Source organism: Aythya ferina (assembly GCF_964211825.1).
Source record: "Aythya ferina genome assembly, chromosome: 2".
In the NCBI taxonomy this organism is placed as follows: domain Eukaryota; kingdom Metazoa; phylum Chordata; class Aves; order Anseriformes; family Anatidae; genus Aythya; species Aythya ferina.
In genome coordinates, this window is record NC_140297.1 from 6173859 (window position 1) to 6193635 (window position 19777).

The window sequence follows — 19777 nt, forward strand, 5'->3', positions numbered from 1 at the left end:
ATACAATGGTGATTTTGATTGTATTGCATACTGGGGAAATAATTTTGCAAAACAATGATAAACCCGAGCTCATGCTGTAACTGGCCCTCCTGGGAGCATTTTGCTTGGCTGTTCCACGGGTCTCTGTGATGACCAAAATAGACACGTCAGTGAATAGCTGGGATTGGTATTTTAATCATAAATAGATTTTAGTAGGATTGCAATTATATTCATTCAAAAGCCATCTTCCAGCAGCCAAAGGGCATGGATTTGATGTGTAAAACAAAATAAAGTTTTAAGCGTCTCTTGAAACCAACATCTGCTTTACCATGCAGTACATTGTACAATAAATGACCTAGTGGAAATATTTGCACTGATACTTTCCCATGTTGTCCTATATGTAGCTTGCAGATGCTATTATATGAAATTACTTGGGTATTTGAAGCTTTTATTTTTATTTTTAAGAGCAGCAAAACAATTCTTAATGTTTTCTATAATGTAAAGAATGTTTGTTAAAATACACGATGGAAAAATCTTTGTATTATTTGTTGCTGAACAGCAAGATAACAAAGTTCATCCGGTAGTTTTAAAGAACTGATGCCTATTAGATAAGCTTAATAGTTCAAGAAATATTTGCAATAATGTGTACTATGAAAAACCCAGGATGTATGGCATCAAAGAGCAGCCTGAAAAGTGGATGCACCTCTCATTCGGATGCGTTCGCTCCTGCTATGTATGAATGCATTCTTCATTCAGACAAGTCTCATACTCTATTGTATAATTCCAAATAACTGTGACTTAATTCTACAGGTATGTAGGAGAATTTGTGAATGTAGGCAGTGTTTCACCTCTTCGGACTTTCAGGGTATTGAGAGCTTTAAAAACTATTTCAGTAATCCCAGGTAAGAAGCCCTGATCCTTACATTTTGGCTCTCAGCTACAAGTGATTCTTTCTCTGTCTCTCTTTGTCCCCTTGACTGTTGTTTTCTGCTGGTGTTTTGTCATTGTCTGTGTGTGACTTTCCCTTGTTACAGATACATAACTGAATTTGTGGACCTGGGCAATGTCTCAGCCTTGCGAACGTTCAGAGTACTGCGGGCGCTGAAAACAATCTCAGTCATTTCAGGTGAAAACCAGGTTAAACACTCCGGCTGCAGTTAAAGCCTACATGCCATTTCCAGTAGTAAACGCAGTAAATAAGAGTGACTTAACCATAGATACTGATCAGGAAATGGAGGAATGTAGGGAATGTGACCTGTCAATAGAATATCTTTGTCTGATATATTTCCCAATACCATTTTTGTGGGCAGGAGGAATTAGAGTGCTTCCAAAAGTACAGACCTCACTAAAACGAGTGCTGCTATAAGAAATGCCGTATACAGTGGCTCGTGAATCACAGACACAAAGTGCTCATTCATGAACTGTATGAGAATGGCAATGAAACTCTTTTAAAGTCTTCAGATATTGATTTTAAAAATGGAAGGTTAATGACCTCAAGATGCGTATTTGTGTTTAAGAGCACATCGATAGAGGAATCTAAATCTGTGCTATGAGCTGAGGTTTCAAGACTGCAAGCACAGATAGCCTAATTTGTTCTGGTGTTTATCTATTTGCATGTGATAGAAACGGTGTTTAAATTTCTGACCCTGAATTGATCAGAAAAAATCCATCATTGATTTTGTCAGATTCAGCTTTTCACCAAATCACATCTTCTTACATTTTAAAGACTATGATTCCAACCCCCCAGTCCTCGCTGAAGAAAAATAACAGTGTTTTTGTACAGGCCAGGTAGTGAAAGAAGCTTTTTTTCATGGCTTGTGATCTATTTTATTTCTGTTTCTTAAAATAATAAGGTTTTTTTGTTTGTTTGTTTAGTAATTTATGCAGGTATGAGTCCACTTAGGACTAACTGTATGACAATAAATTCTTGCCAAGCATTATCTATGGACAGGTCTCATTCAGCCTCAGTGTTTAACATCTACAACCTGCATGGCAAGGTAGAGAAGGTAGCAAAAACCGTGCATGGTAGATCCTCTTGGTGATAATCCTGAACAGATGTTGGCAATTACGTGTCAAAAATATTCATAACGTTGAGAAAATTGCTCAGATTCTCACGCACAGCTCTTTAAAGTTAGAATGGTTTTGCCATCCACCATGGTATGCACACCTACATTAAAACATAAATGTAAACAAATGCCACAGCATAAACTTTTAGGGGCTTGTATTACAACTAATTACAAACACTCACAGGAGGTATAAACTAAAAATGGAAATTCTTGAATTAAGAGATTAAGGAAACATATATAAGAGTCCAGGGCTTACTCCATCATTCCAACATTTAAGTTTTGAAATCAGTGAAATCATTGAAAAATCAAGCTACTTTTCATTGAAAAGGCATGGAAGTCAAAATATAGCTTTAAAGAATAAATACATTAGGTCTTACATACTTAATTATTAGGTCTACTATTTCCTAAAATTGATTCTTGTCTTAATTCTTGTCTGTAATTTTAAAAGGAAAAAAATTAGCAGAGAGGTTTTGTAAAGTTTCTTTAACTGGATTTCCATTGTGAAAGTGTTTTTGCTTGGGAAAGCTTTAGCTGAACAGCAAGTTGAGCAGTTTTACAGATCATGTGGAATGGTAGTGGCTAATCAAAAAGAAAAGCAGAGTTTCTTAGCTTCCTTTGCTAGTGATTTGAAGGCTAACTTGGAGGGACAGACATCTCCAGGGGACACTTTTCACTTTTCATCATGTCTCGATCTTGTGCTTTTTCAGAGCAGGGCCTGTCAATTTTGCTGAGTTATATATATAGCAATTTTCTGTTGTTCTGTATTTTGTTTTACATAGAATGATAAATTGTGTGTTTTTCAGTTAAAAAAAGGAGTATAGAGATTCAAAAAAGTTTATTTTGAAATTCACCAAGCACTTCAGTCATACTGAGTGCTAAGTTGTTCCATTTGTTGGTTAAAGGAAAAGAAATAAAAAAAGATGAGTATTATTTATTAGAGTGATACATGGTAACTCACATTTCCTTTTATTTTTTCTTTCTGCCTATTTGATTAGTCTTTTGATAACTGCATTTTTAGATACTAGTAACTGAATTATTTGCTGACATAACTGCATTAAGATATGCAAATAAAATATCTGGCCCTTAAATTTTATTGTCAAGATTACCTGTGCCCTGAGAATGTTTTAATTCCAGATGCAGGGAGCTACAAATTGCTAAGGATGACTTAGCTACCTGTAAAATGCAGCTGTATTTTTTGTTCGTTTGTTTTTTAAGTTAATAGATAATTTCAGAGGAATCAGTTCATTTATTTCCATTAGGCATGCATTTAAAAAGAAACACTGGGCATGATATGAGCCTCCATGATAGATGGAGGGTCTGGAGCCCAGGACAGGGACCTGTTGGAGTGAGTCCAGAGGAGGCCATGAGGATGCTCAGAGGCTGGAGCACCTCTGCTGTGGAGCCAGGCTGAGGGAGTTGGGGTTGTTCAGCCTGGAGAGGAGAAGGCTCCAGGGAGACCTCACAGTGGCCTGGCAGGGCCTAAAGGGGGCTGCAGGAGAGCTGGGGAGGGACTCTTGGGCAGAGGTGAAGTGATAGGACAAGGGGAAATGGCTTTAAAAGATGGTAGGTTTAGGTTAGATACAAGGAGGAAATTCTTTCCTTTGAGGATGGTGAAACACTGGCACAGGTTGCCCAGAGAAGTTGTAGATGCTCCATCCCTAGAAGTGTTTAAGGTCAAGCTGGATGGGGCTTTGAACAACCTGATTTAGTGGGAGGGGTCCCTGCCCATGGCAGGGGTGTCGAGCCAGTTGGTCCTTAAGGTCCCATCCAACCCAAACCATTCTATGGCACTGTGTTTACTTGGAGATCAATCTGAGTTTTTAATGATAACATAAGCTCATGCTGGGATAAAATATTGTTCTACAATAGGCTTAACAAGGAAGAGATGATGAACACTAATATTTTCCATGAGATTTTTGAGTTCAACCTCTAGAGAGAACAGAAAAAAAGGTTATTTTTTTCTATCTTTTATATCTTAGGAAAAGAACACTGTAATGTGCTCTCCTTTGCAAATATCTAAGCCTTTCCTCAATAAAATTGATCACGCTTCTCTATCAAGTAGTTATGTTTGTACAGACGTACTTGGGCTCAGCATGCTCGGTGAAATTGCTTACTGAAAGTAACAGGCCAAGTCCTCCACGGTGTAAGGCTTCTGTCCAGCAAAGCACTTAGAGGCTGGTTTTCAAAGGCATTCCGCTTCACTTGAAATCAATGAGTTTCACTATTGACTCCAGAGGGAGTCAGTAAAACTAACAATTAGTGCTTTTAAAAATCTCACCTACCTCTAATGCCTTGCTCTAAGTGCGCAAGCAGGCACAGGGACGTTTAGGGGACGTGGACTCATAGGATTCAAAAAGATCTCCTGAACTCTTGGAGTCCATTCCTCGGCCCTAGCCTGTGTTTATGCAACTCATGATCTTCCTAAAAAGTATGTTCTAGCACCTCATTACCTTTACGTTTGCTCTAGGAGGAGGGTTTCAGATCCAGATTGAGCAACCCAAATGTTAGCGTCTAGCAGTAAAGCTGTGTGCTTCCTGCTCAGTGGAGTCCTGGGGTTACATCTCTGGGGCTTGCTGTCACACTGGCATCTCCTGTGGGTCCTGTCTCTGAATCCAGACCCACAAGCACCCTCATCCTCTCTTGGTGCATTATTGGCTCATCATTTTTAACCCTACAGCCTACATTTTTAACCCTACAGTATAAGACATCATTTTTAACCCTACAGTATAAGACATCAGGTCAGTGCCTTACACTCTGTGGCAGCCTTTAACATGCCCAAAGACCATCATGGATCCCCTCAATTTCCCCTTTCCTGCATTAAGCACACGCATTTCTTTCTGTTTTCCAGTTTCCCAAGATATCGGGGAAAACAAGCTTTATGAAGTAGCTGGGTATCTGTTTATCTAGACTCATTAAAGAAAATGTTTTTAATTTCTTCATACATCCCTTATGTTCAGGTTCTTAGAAATAGTGAACGTTCTCTGCATGGGAGCATAAAACCTTTAACTCTCAGTGATTTTATTTATTAATTAGCATCTTGCACATTGCCATGGCAACTAGATTCATTCGTTTTCATCCTAGATAGGAACCATGATCAGCTTGTAGGACAACCCACTGATGTTACTCATTTGTCTCCCGTCACCGGTGTACCCAAATCCCAGAGTACTCAACAGGAACCTTTCCTGTGACTAAAGAGGACTCTAATTATAATTTATCTGCAAGGAAATCACCAATGTTTTTGTGATAACTAAGAACTGAGGTAATTTAAAGCCCTCGGGTACACCCTTCTATGCCCCAGCATTGAGAACCTGCAAAATGCAGGCCATGGTCATCATCAGGATTTTATGAAGTACCCATATCCAGAGAAGCTCTGCTGCTCTTTCTAGAACAAGCGTGCACATCACGAACATTTCACATCAAATGACAGGATACAGGCGAAAGGTGACCTCATAGAAAATTGGGCCAAGGCACTTCGGGGCCTGATCCAGCTCCCATTTAAGTTAGTGTGAGTCTAAAGGCTATAAATAGTGCCGTGAATGTTATCCAGTACTTTACTGATAGCCAGAACAAAGCTTGGAGTGCAAGAATTAAGACTGTGTGGAGGAGACTGACTGTTGTTCACTGCTTGAATCTCACAGAAGTCCCCCTGCAGAAGGACAAATTTCATCCTTATGATGGGTAAATCACTTCACTCAAGAAGTAGATATCTCAGAGGTGAAACATTTGCACCTTCCTTGCAGACTGGCCTGACAGTCACATCTTCGTACAAGGATGGTCTACAGAAATGCTGACAACCATTCAAGTTTGCCAACGGGGTATTAAATTCTTAGCTGCTGTTCATGACTGATGACAAAATATGTTCATCATGAGTAGTGACAAAATTTGTTCATAGAGAGCGAAATCTCTCCCTACATGCAAATGATTCACGCAGACAAGGCACATGCACATCTCTTGGTGCAAGTCACACTCTCTGGTTCCGTTTTTGCCTTTTTTTCCCCACTGGTTTCCAAACTGTGCATGTAAGTGTCTGATGTTCTGTAGGTGATTGCCAACATCTGGTATGGATGTCATACTGAATTATGCTAATACTCTCACATCTCAAAGGAGGAATGGATGGTGCTGTGGGATCTTGCCATTTCTCATTGTTTGGTGTTGCTTGCATTTTCTATGGTTTCTGATTTGCATTTGAAAACTGATTATTTGATTAACCTCTGAATGTGTTAATTTCTACCAGTATTAACAGGAATGTTTGGGCCAAATCCTTCTTGCTTTCTGCAGATGTCAGGCTGCCTGTACAGCCCTCATTCCACTGATTTTGGATGCTCTGGTGTTACTCATGTCACGCAAGCAGGATTTGGCCCAGAAGTGTGGAAAGAATTCAGTGATTCAGGAGACCACTGTACCGATTATTCCATAAAGAGTAATCCACAGCGCCATACTCATTAACAGGTGTAGACGTTACTCAGCTTTGGATCAGCTCCTCAGTTTTTGCTGCATGCTGCCTGTTGGTGTTTGACTTGCAAGAATTAAGTAAATGCCTTTAATGCCCCATAAATAGAATCTTCTATTATGCTATATTGCAATGCTCTCATTGGCACTATTTCAAAGAAGGATTATTTATCTAGAAGATTTAACAGTGCTCTAAATTTGAGTACATCTACCATTGCTTTTACAAAACACAGGAATTGATTCAGACAAATGCAGAGCACCTGCAAGAGGTTCTGGGTGTCCTTATTTCCCCTTAGCCCTTCCATTTATCAGGCAGAGAAAGTTTAAATGAATGGTGATTTAAACACTTTGCTTAGCAGTGAATTGTGCCAAGCCACTCGATGGATGCTACTTAACTTTCTGGGCAAATTTTCTTTTTAAAGGGTGAGAAAATAACATAGTTAGACTGTAAGTATACAACTCCCGAAATGATTTTCCTGGAAAGTTGCAACTAAGTTCCAGAAGGCAGAGTACAAGTTATTTTTAAGTGGTCTTTAATTACAGCAATTGTATTAATAAAGCATTATTTTCTTAGATTGTTCAGAAGTCTATATGCTATTTAAAAAAAAAAAAAAAAAAGTAAAGCAGAAAGCCCTCTCATAAAGAAATTATTTGATACTTGCCAGGAACAAACTTATAAATCTAACAGCATAGAGTTACTCTTCTATTTAAAACTCCAGTAGGTAAACTGAGAAAAACATGTTTCATGAAATGACCTTGGAATTAACAGTACTGGGGCCTGAATTTGAAAACAGGTAGTCTTTTCTGGTGACTAGGATTTTGTAGGTCATACTTCCTAACGTTATCGCTGTTTACATTAGGAATCCCATTGTCCTTGCTCATGTGAGTAAGATTAATTAGTGTATGTAAGCAATACAAATGCAGTCTCCAAGCTTGTATTTGTGTCAAACAAACAAATGAATGTGCTGCAGTGATTTCACAGGGGGTACTGAAATAAAATAATTTGTGGTTTGGCTGTTTTCCCTTTCTTAAAATTCGGTTTGCATTTGGATTTCCCAAGTTTCCCTGGCTTCAGGGAAGAAACATCTGTGCATTCAAAGGGCAGCCTATGATAAGTATGACTGAGAAAAAATCAGAATATTAAATGAAGTATAAGAAAAAAAAACAACAACTATTGTATTTATAAATCACATTCCTCTTTCCCTACCCCATTACTTTTTTTAAGACAAGGCTTTACAGGACCTGAGGAAGTCCTTCAGAATAGGGCTACAACTAAAACCAATTTCACTTCAGGTATAAAGTTTACCCAAGGCTAGATTATCAGAAAAGCTATGCTTTTCATTTAGGCATCAAAATTGGTAATCAAATCTGTTAGCAAACCGAAGAAGTTCAAAGCTAAGCTTTATCTAGATACCTGAATAGAACTCACCTCATTTTCAAAATCTGTTTCTGATGAGGAATGCAGATCCCAAGACTATCCAGCTTTTGCCTCATGTTTGTACTACAAATATTTTTTGGCTTATTCTTGTGTATAAGAGGGAAATTTATAGCCTCTCCATTTTTAATGTGCCAAAAAATAGCTTTGAAGAGGTAAACAGAATATTTAATGAAGAAAGAGGGCAATTTCACTTGAGGGTTCAGTATCATTTGTTTGGAAGGCCATTTTATAGTAATTAATATAATTCACGGGTTAACCTAATGGCAGTACTGCTATACAGCACTGAAAGTTTTAGTCTGGTAGGACCTGGATGCTTTTCTAGCAGCTCATCCTCCTTTAAGGAGCTATGATTTCCCCCTTACTTTATCTACAGAATTTTAAGCAAGACCAAAAGTGCTATTTTGCCTTCCTACGCATCCTCAAGTACATTTTTTACATTATTTTAAATTATAAAGCACTATCTCAACCTTCATTGCTGTCTAACTCTTGGGATGGAATTCCAGGGAGCTGAGATTTAATGTGTACGTTCATATTCAGTGAGCAAATCAGCATGTTTCTGAGTATTTCCCAGGAGAATTCCTCCTGTTTCCTTTTTGCATTTTCTATTTTTCCATTTAACTCAATTTCTCTTACTGTTGCCATACTGGCGACACTGATTATCAGAAGCACTGATTAGTACTTATTGAGTATTACATATAAAAAGTGAAGAAGCAACAAAATTGCTACCATTGTGCAGTTGATATTAATGTCCAACTAAAGGATACAAGATTTAGAAGAACAGTCTATTTATAAAAGAGTGGGTTTTGTCATATTCATGTAATGTTCAACCAGCTCAAATATTGCTGAACACTTCAGGAACACTTCAAAAGCAAGCAACATCTTTTGGGAAAACAGTTTAATTATTTATATCTATATACTTAAATAATAATAATCTGAATCTAGTGTTATGGGGTGAAATAAATAATAAGAGCCAGTTTGCATTACCTAGGCCTTTATTATAAGATGATTTATCTACATTGGCAGTATATTATAAAATGATTAACTTTGACCAGGTATTGTTGGAGCCTTGGGTTGTTTTACTCAAATAGTTTCCACTGGGTGTATGTGATTGCCCATATTATTTGGTTTACTTCTAATCTCAAATTCCGCTTGTTTTAAGCATATGAATTGAAGGCAGAGGAATTATTCATATGAGGACAGTGAACAGAATTTGGCACTGAAAATGTAAAATAATCAGGCAATAAATAACATTTTCATAGCTCTTCATCTGTTTATTTGAGGGATAAAGTTATCAATCACCTAAGTGATTTAAAATTAATTCACATTCTCAAAAGCCAATGGGATTTAGGCTTTACAGCCTTTACTGCAGCTCCATGAAAATAGAAAAGACTTCCTGTATTTTCTTTTATCCATTACTAGTTTTTGTTTTTGTTTCTCACTGTTCCTTCATCCAGTATTTCCTTCTATTTTTAAATGAGTGTTTTTGTAACATTAACACCAAGACTTTTGTCGAGATAAAAGTAGGCCAAACTAAATGTTCATAGTGATCACTTGTCTCCTGTTTCTGCCGTCAAATTACAAACATGTAGTAGAAACCCTTCCAGTTTTCCTTTCCATTCAGATTTTCATCATAAAAAAGTTGCTATCTGTACATGTGTTTCAGCCTCTCAACCTATAAAATCTTGGCTTTTATCTCCCTAGGACTGAAGACCATTGTAGGTGCACTTATCCAGTCTGTTAAGAAACTTGCTGATGTGATGATCCTGACCGTTTTCTGCTTGAGTGTCTTTGCCCTCATAGGCCTCCAGCTCTTTATGGGCAACTTGCGACACAAGTGTGTCAGGGACTACACCATGTTTAACTCCACCAATGGCACGTTTTACTTGGATGGTAGGACGTGGAACAGCTCAGAGGAATTTCTTAACGATCCAGGTAAATACTTTTCTTTACTCTGTTATCTGTTTTATTTATTTATTATCATATTTATCAAAATTCATATGTGAATTCATACTGCAAATGCAGTGTCATGTGTCTACTGCCTCTTCACAAAGTTGATGTGGTTTGGAAAGATCTAGGTAGAATTTTCTGTTGTACATTCGCAATTCACGCTGAAAGTTTTTTAGTGCTTTCCTGTTGCAGACTAAGTGCCTGGTCACATCACTGGTGATTTTCACAGTTTTAGGGTGTCTCATGACTTTTTTCTTAAAGCTTCCTTTCCTGAAATCAGGTGATCAAGTGGAAATTTCAGCTGTGTGTGGGGGGGTCTATTTTTCATGCTGTTCCTTTAAGACAATTTATAGCACTAACATTTTCTGCAAAACTTGAAAATTCGAACTAAAAGTCTTAAAAATCAAAAAGCAACACAGAGCAATTCAGTATTTATTACACTGAAAAACCCCAGGAGTATTATTTTAAGGAAATCTCATGCTATTAGGGCCTGAACTCATTATATGGTTTGGGCCATCCTGCAGTATCTGGTGCTCTGATGTTTATTATCAAAAGGCCTGTTTTCTAGGCCAAAGCAATTTTTAATACTCTACAGTCTGCCAGACTTCAAATTACAATGAAATAGGTTCACTGAACTCATTTATTAACATTTAAAAAAGGCATTTCATGTAAATAAACTTCAGAATGTAAACAAGGAGCCCAGCTATTAGCTGGGTCTGCACCATAAACCTCAGAGACACCAGAGGGTCCCCAGTGACTGCAATGGACATTGGCTTGCATCTGAAAAAAATCAGTGATGCTTTTGAGAGAAGGAAGCAAACAGACAAATATGCCTTGCAAGGAGCTTGTAATCAGTGACCTTTGGTATTTGATTTATTTTGAGAAGACTGAAACGCATAGTCAACTTGCTAACTAGAAATGTGGTTGGCGGGAAGTAGCACTGTCATGGGGTCCCTCTGCTCTGACTGTACGGCCCTACAGTCATCATTCCTGACCCCTAAGCCAGGTTCAGGGCAGTTGTTTGGCTTGATCCAGGGCTCTGTTGAAGTGGCACAAAGTTGTCTCCAACCCAATTCTGCGTCTCAGAATTGTATGGCTCTTCAACTACATTATGTGGTTCAGGGACTGAGCCACGGGCAGTCCTGTCATTCCACATGGGCGACTTCTGGCCTTTCTGCTTGGTTCCTTTCCCTGCATTCTAAGCAGCCTTGGAAGGAGTAGTGTTAGTAAGCTTTAATTCAAAGAATAAGAAGCTCAGTATTGGTATTGTTAATGCATAATGTGCTTAATAAAACATTAAGGAAGGGCATACGCAAAGCTCTGGCTAAATGAGGGCCATCTTCAGGGCTGACCTTGATTGTCAGGTTATTTGCCTCAATGACCCTTCCACCAGCTGAAAGGGGAAAGAGAATTTTAAAACCCTATAATAAAGGTGAAGGGATGACATTGGAGCTGTGAAGATACTGTGGTTCTTTGGGAATGGAAGTAGGGTAAATGCACCACTGGTGGTCTCTATAAAAAAAAATATAGTTACTGTCAAGGCCAGCTGCAGCATTGCTTTAAATGGAAGGAATTGCACAGCTGCTGCAGCATGCCATGGGCAAGTTTATTTGTGTGGGTCTGATATGGGGAAGGGGAGAGACACTCATGTAAATCCATTTGGTAAATCCAGCAATGGGTAATATGGTCAGGAAACTATACTTATTATCGCTAAAGTAGATTGACCTATTACAAGGTTAATCAACTTGGTGAGATAAAGGATTAAAGTGAAATAAAGTTTGACCATGCAGTATTAATAGTAAGCAATAAAAATATAAAGGACTGTTTTAATGTTTTCATAATATTGGAAAATAAAGACAGTGAACTATGGCAAACAACTGTCACTGAAGATGGATGGACAAGACATATTTAAATAGTTGAAATGTTAAGTCACTGCCAAGGGCCACTGAAGAACTGGAAGAAAAGTAGATGTATAGGAAGAACGTACTAACTTCAGAATAAAAATTCCTCGAGAAGCTGGAGAAGGTGGCTCAGCAATAAGACTAAGCAGAACAATATTAAGTAGGATTTTCATTTAATGTTGATAATTATGCCAAAGCAATTCAAAAATTGAAGGACTGGCTCATTTTGTAACTAGAAGGAATATTGCTTTATATTCCATTTTGCGTAAGTATTATGGTGAAATGAAGTGACTATTTAACAGAGTAGTACTGACCACAATTTAATAACAGTCCGAATTTCAAGTACTTTATGGAATTAAGCAATACATATGGTTAAATTAGAGTGTAGGCAGACCAAATTAAATAAAAAGAAGAATACATTAAGAAACAGAGTAGTGTCAGTGTTTATTTTGGGGAAGAATTAGAGAAGAAAATTGGCCAACATGTTGAGATAGTAAAGTTCATTCAAAGGGAGCAAAAACAATTACAAAAGCTCACTGGAGACTTTAAAATGAATGCAGCTGAGTCACTTAGATTGAATCAGGAATAGTAATCTAGAAACACAGAAAGCAGAAGAAAGCAGAATCCTGAAGAGATTCATGATAATATGTAAAACAAACAAATAAAAAACGCAGTATGTAAACAAATGCAGCAGTGAAAAACACTCATAAATGGAAAAATGAATTGTTAATTCATTCATCAGGACACCAAAATAATGAATCAAAAGGGATGGTATGAGAGCTCTGCTCTTGGAGAGCAAAAGTTTGCACTGGATTCTTTGAGAGTTTTTAATGTTTCAGAGGACAATAGGAAACCTCTGAAATAGCATCAGCCTCTTCTTGTGTCTTATGAACCTTTTTTGCATGAATGGAAAAACAAAGTGAGTAGATCCCTTTGAAAGGGATCTTGGTGCAGAAGACATTTTGAAGGGGATCGCTTGGTGCAGAAGACATTTTGGTTTTGTGGAAGGCCTGGAATAGATTTAGCTCTGCCCTTTTTATTCCAAACAGATTTTGTATGTGGACTGAATTGTATCCTCTACCCTTAGCTGCTCTCAACCCCCAGGCCGGGAATATTCAGTCATCTGTCTTTGCAACACTTTTTTTTTTTTTTTTTTTTTTTTAATAAACGGGGAAATAATTTATAAAAATAACTTTGTATGGATCATCATTGGCTTAACCACAATTACGTGGTAATGCCTAATTTTTGTTTGATCCTTGTGTGATATATCCACTTTTCCCCATGATACAGGGACTCCAGCCCTGAGCTATATACTCAAGACTGTGTTCTATCCTGCTATGTGGCTGTGGTCACCATGACCATCTTGGCTGATGGTACAGGTGCTGCTCTGCTGCTCTACACTTCTGGTACCCCTGTTTCTGCCTCCACCACCAGTAAAGACAGCAAACGAGCACCAGTAGTGGTGGTGGCAGAAACTGTGTTGACAGAAGAAAAATGTGGTTTTATTATTTTATTTTTTTTCCTAAATTTGAACCAAAAATTAAATAAATAAATTGGTGTGTTTTTGTGCTTAATAGAGCCATAACAAGTCAGTCTCCTCCACCTCCCCTTTTGGCCCTTTTTCTGTTACTTAACCTTTCTTGGATGAGCTTGTTGATCCTACACTGCTTGTTTTCTCCATCCTTGGCTGCAACCCAGGGATGGCTGAGCCCTGCTCTTCTTTCATGTGCGAGGTTGTTAACATCACTGAGAGTGCTGGGCTCTTTCCTGTTACTGTGCATCTGCCATGAAAGGATCTTATAAACTAAATCCCATAAGGATTAAGGATTTTCTGCCTTTCCATCCAACACTTTGCTTGTTAATTCCATCATTTCAATGGCTACTGCAACTGAAGGAGAAGCCAGGCAACTTAGGAAAGCAAGTGACAGAGCCCTTATGCATTGGGATTATCTGGGAAAGTTCACAGGGAGTTTTCTTTCACCAATTCTAAGGTTCAGTGTTCACCAATTACAAGTTGTAGGATACAACTGACTATTTCTGGTCTGACTATCAAGAAGGAAACTTTCTTGGTCATTGTCATTATAAGCTTAATTCTATGAGGGAAACTTCACCTAAATTACTGCAGGTGCAGATGGTTTCTCAGCTTAGCTACTTGGCACAGTGGTCATAGTAAGGTGAGATAACTGCTTAGTCTCTCCTTTCCTCACAGTGAAAATGCAGGTTCAAAATCTGCTTTTCAATAGGTATGTCTATTTCATGATAAACAGGAGGATTTTCCCATTCTTTCTACTAACTAAAATGACTCTATGTCTTCACAATTTAAGCACCAACCTCTCAGAAGAAGACTTGTTCTGACCTTTCTTATCAGAGAAGTTATTCTAGTCTGGTTTTGCCTACAGAGTGATGCTAATTCTTCCAAAGCTAGAAAGAAAAAGGAAGAATAAGACTAAAGTAATTCATCAAATTCATCAGGACTCCTGGCCTCCTCCGTAGGACTGTTTTTTTTTTTGTTGTTGTTGTTGGTTTTTTGTGTGTGTTTTTTTTTCTTTTCTTTTTTTTTTTTTTTTTTGTTTGTTTGTTTTGTTTTGTTTTGTATGAGAGCAGTATGGGATAAGGGACAGTTGAGCACAGACAGAATTAGGCTAAAAAATCTTGATGTCAAGTGACAAAGATAAATTCTGCTCAAAATTAAAATGGAGACAGCTAGAGTATCTAGGAGAACACCGGCTACTAGTATGTAATTTTATTTTTCATATTTGCGTTTCAAGATTTGGTAAGGGACAGCAATCAATAAGCCCAAATAGGATTATTTGTAGACATTAATAATAATAAACATGAGAATCTGAAGTTATAGATGCAACAGTGGTCATGTATAAAAATTACATAGATAAAAATGTACAAAATAGAGATAGTTTACATCCACGGCAATATGAAAATATGTGATCAGCGTATCAATACCAAAATTATTGTGCTGTCAGTTATCTGTAGGAGAGGTAACGGTTTAGAAATAGCAGGTGACTGAAAACCTGCCATATTAATTCCAATGCTTGTAAAGATTTCTAGGAAAGTAGCTGCAAATAGCATGCTCGAAAGCCTTAGGTTGTGGTATTAAAATTAAACATGTATTTTATGAAGTGAAGCTTTATGAATCCATGACTGCATTGAAAGTTATATGAAGTCAGATGTGTCACTGGCTTAGGCATAGTAAAAGATGTACCAATAGACTGAATGTAGTTGATTCACATTGCTGATGAGCGTAGGATCTTTAATGTAATTTATGTATTCCATTAGTAAAATGGATTATTGACTAATCAGTGAGTAGTAACTTGAAGTCTGAGTTTAAATCGGGTGTTCTTTTGTAGAGTAGGGCTCAGTTTGAGTACTGAATACAAGAAAAAACACTTAAGAAATAAAACCTTAAAATGTAGCAAAAAAGGTTATTAAATCACTCTTGAGGTGCTGGTCACAAAATTCAGTGTGTTCTTTTACTTTAAACTAAGTACCCCAATTAAGAGGCTTTGAAAGGATCTTGTTTTCAAAATGTGCCATATATGTTTTCTCTCAAAATCAGTATCTTGTTAGGTAAAATAAAATTAATAAAAAAACACTTATTTCTTTTAGGTAATTGTCCAAGATATTGGAATAATAATAATAATAATAATAATAATAATAATAATAATAATAATAATAATATATTTTTAAAAGTTTGATAAAATGTATTAACCTTCTGGTGGGAGGAGTCAACTGCCATTTTTATAGTTTAAAAACCAACTTTTTAAGGCTGCTGTTTTTTTCTTCCAGACCACTTTCTCACATTCATTTCACGGCAGTGTTTTTTCTCTTCTTTTGAAGTCAAAGTGTGTAGTTAATGAAAGTTTAAGGGAAAAAAAAAAAAAAAGTAATAATAATAATCCAGATAAAGTTTAATACAATATCTGTAATGTCACCTCTAGTTACACCTAGATAAGTCATGGTTGCTTTGGGTTCTGTATTTAGAACGACATATAAATATATTAAGTTTAGGTCTTTGTCTTTGCATCTCCCAATTGCATCCAACTAAGTAATCTGAGTGAGGTGCACTGTTAATGCACTATTAAATAAATGGGCATGGATATTTAGGAGTATACATTTGAATTTAAAAAATATATAGATATGTGTATATAGATGCATGTCTACATACATGTTTTGTCCAACTTCTGTGTTTAGTTATTAGCTCTGCCTGATGAGTTGCTTCATTTTTGCTTTCAGAATGTCTGAAATGGAGCTGAATGAAAAGATATTCTGAAACTGTGTGAAGAGTACAGAAAATAATGATGTCCAAGCCAGATAATAGATGTAGCAAGTTTGGGGAGAGCTGAAGTGTTTGAGGTGTTATCTGAGGTGGTAATAGAAGACAGTGAGTGTTGGATGAGTAATTATGGAGGTGGGAGAAAAGAGGGAAGCAATAAATCAGGTTGAGACTGGAAGAGGTGTTTTATTATGTATGATTGTGTGTGAACCAATGATTAAGACAAAGAACCTCTCTGGGCTTTCAGGCTGTGCTTGTCAGTGTGGAAGCTACTTGCATTACTCTGCCGTTAACTGTAAATATTGTGGCTTTGTTCAGGTGCTTCGGATCTTTTGATAAATAGCTTCTTAAATGCTCAAACATTAATGCAGTGATATGTTATTAACATGGGTATTGTACCTGTGCACTTTAATGTTTTAAGCTACATTGAAAAAGAAAGGCCCAGTGGAAGAAATATAGGATCAGAGAAATATAGGAGTTGGTACTGTTGTACCCAATACAGCCTCTTCCTGACAATTCAGTAGCATTATTTTTTGATCTTGTGGTGAAAGAGCAAGTTCTTGGTCTCAAAACAATTTTTAAACATAAGGATTTGCCCCTCAAATACATTTCTTTTGCTCTCATCACTGCATTATTACCTCTCACAGACAGATCTGCTAGGGGAAAGATCTGCCACAGAAGATTAAACCTAAATATTTTGAGAGTTTTCCTGCACCTTCAGATTGTTCATAAACTACCAAAGTGATATACACTTGACTCACAGAGCACTGTTCAAATGGACCTCATCTGTGTCCTGCCCTACGGAGCCTCTCCGTGGACTTCTGCTTGCTGCAGGTTCAGCAGTAACGAGCCTTGCAAGGGCAAGAGGTAGCTCTTGCATTTAACTCTGAGCAGTAAGTCCAGGTACAGCATGAACTCACCACCAGAGAACAGCTTGCAGTACTGCTTTCCCTTATCACACTGGTTTTAAGCATTAGGAAATATTTTCTCCTGTACATCAACACTGAATTCAGCCAAGTGAGGTAGAAAATAAATAAGGGAATTGCCAGGCTCAATCTGACTTTGGTTTACCTGGTGCAGCACCAGTCTGTGGCACAGAGCAGCCCCACATGTTCCAGAAGAAATTAGTACAGCCCTGAGTATAGACATTTTTCTAATTTTGTATTAACTATTATAATTCTGGATATCCTTATCTATGTAAGCAACCAACCTGTCTTTGAATGTTTTGGCTACAGGGACAGCTTGTGGCAGCTGAAATGACAAGTGCAGTGAAAAAAAAATATATTTCCTTTATCTTTGTTTTTGATTCTTCCCCCATTTTCTTAGGGAAAAATAAAATAAAAAAATAAAATAAAATTATCACATTCTGTGTCCAGGAGCACACAAAGATCCCTATTCTCATTTTGTAGAATGTGTGCTATTTTTGACTCTAATTGTCACCCCCTTTCTAAGATAAAAGATCTCAATTTTTTCAATAGCTCATCTTATTAAAGTTTTTCTAGTCATTCTTGTTACTTTCACCCACTTCTCAATACCCTACAGTTCAGCAGTTGCCCTACTGAGAGCAATGCTGTGCTCTGACTTCTGGATGACATAAGCCACCGGTTAATAAATTGGCATATTTTTTTCCTGTATGGCACTGTATCCTTTTCCTCCTGCATATTAGTACCACAATTTTCTTTGATCCTAGCTTCAAATTATGTAAAAATGTTGGGTAAGGGTTTCAAAAAAAAAAATAAAAATAAAAAAATCCGTTTCTCTTACCTGAGCTGACACAGGGAATTAAGGAATTTAAAACTTGGCAATGTTATGAATGGGTGAGATGTTCTTTGCTTTACATCACATTCTGACAACACAATATCTGACTTTGCCTTTTTCTACTCATTTTCCTACCAGGACAGACCTCTTTAGCGTTCCTCATTCAGTCCTGGCTTGGACTTGAGTTACCTGAAAGTACTGTGCTGTCAGTAGATTTCCTCAGCTCTGCTCAACCTCTCTTTTCACTGTACTTACAAATGTATTAAACCAGTGCAGACACAGGTCTGCCTATTAGCCTTCAGAGATTCTGCACCTTGGCATTTCATCTCTAACCTTTGTTTCCCATCTCTTAGTTCTTGAGCCAATTCATGTTTTCTTTATCACAATACAAGCAGGAGTTTTGTTTTGTTTTGTTTTTGCATCTGTCTGTATCACAAATGCATTCAGCCCTTGTAGCAGCTTTTGATTTGAATTCCTTTGTGCGAAATATATATATATGTATATATAAAAAACAACAAAACAACCGTCTACAAAACTTCCAGACACCACACTTCAGCGTTTTGCTGCCTGTTCATGTGAAGCGCTTGTTTAAACAAGTGGCATTAAATATGCTTTTAGTTGTGTACTGTGCAGCCTACAGCTCCAAGCGGGGGGCTGCGTGGCTGACCAAACACAGAGGCATGGAAGGGGTGGTCTGAAGATCATTAAAAGACTGCACACATATTTATTGCTGGTCATTTTCTCCTGTCTCACCTTGCTCAAAATGCTCATGGGCTTGGCATGGTCCCCAAGCAAATTTGACAGCGTTGGTGGAATGCGTAAATTCTCTGCTTTCTTCTGGCCTGCAGCTCCAAATGCTCCTGATTTGCTTTTCCTTCCCTTGGACCGTGCACCGCTGTGGATCTTTGAGGTTTTCAGAGCCTCTTAGTAGTGCACAGGAGCCATTTAGCAGAGGGCTTGATTGATATCTTTAGTGGCTTTTTCTCAAAGAGAGTAAAAGCTTCTCTATCAAAATTGGATGAATTATTTTTTTACCTTATGGAGACGGTGGAGCCCTGGCTGGTAAATTGCTTTTTTGGCTTGTGTCAAGCACTGGAGGGAAGCACTGATGACAGGAGCTTACCAGTGACTCTCGAGCTTAAGGAGACCACTTTCCTCCCAGCACCTTGTTTTATGGTTTTCCACGACCTCATCCCAGCTCCTCCATATCTCCTGCAGGATGGCTCATACCCAGAAAAGCCCCTGGAGTCAGAGCTGTTCCAGGGCTCTAGATACCCTAAAGCCATATATAAACCAGTGCTGTATATAAGACCCTCAAAAAAAGTTGGCTGCTTGGACTCTGCCCCCTCTAACATCTTCACAATTAGCTCCTCCTTTTCCTTTTTTAACTGAAATTTTGAAAACATTCTTAAAGATGGTGATGGGGTGAAATGGCAGGAGAGAGCCGGACCAGAAGCAGGTGCAAAAGGCAAGAGGATGGGAAGGGTGGGAAGCAAGAAAGGAGAGGAGAGCACCTGAGAGCTTGCAAAGCCTAACAGAAGGACCAACAGCAGCAGATGCCAGGGGAGAGAGGAAGACAATCAGATCCCCTGTCATGGGGTGAGCAACAGGAGAGTACCTCATTATTATAATTATTTGCAACCCCTTTTAGCAGGGAAGAACTGTCTGGCAGTGCCATTTATTCCCAAGCATTCTTCCCTAATAATACCCTTAATACGGCTTGTTCCATCGCTTTTGTGAGAGGCATGTTTTTCATCTTCAAACTCAATTTCATTTATTAGAGACTTCACCATGTGTGACACAGTGTGCACACAGCAAGTGCAGCAAGGATTCATTTTAATTATTATGTATTACCAGGAGGTACAGTGTGTTTGTGCCGGTGGGCGAAAGGGCGAGGAGGGGGTGTTATCTATTTTGTTTCTGTGTCACGTATCACAACTGTAAGGTGATG

General features: G+C 37.9%; 1 protein-coding gene across 5 annotated transcripts in view; it reads left to right on the forward strand.

The window, feature by feature from the left end:
- Positions 1-19777, forward strand: part of LOC311432690 (sodium channel protein type 5 subunit alpha-like) — a 206930-nt gene that overhangs the window by 54227 nt on the left and 132926 nt on the right. For 4 of the 5 annotated variants that reach the window (XM_084511136.1, XM_084511135.1, XM_084511138.1 and 1 more), the window contains exons 6-7: positions 1014-1105; positions 9634-9864. In XM_084511136.1, the coding sequence (XP_084367262.1) occupies positions 1014-1105; positions 9634-9864 (323 nt within the window). Of the gene's footprint in view, positions 1-789; positions 882-1013; positions 1106-9633; positions 9865-19777 lie in introns of all 5 variants that reach the window. The other variant, XM_084511137.1, reaches the window with a different exon arrangement.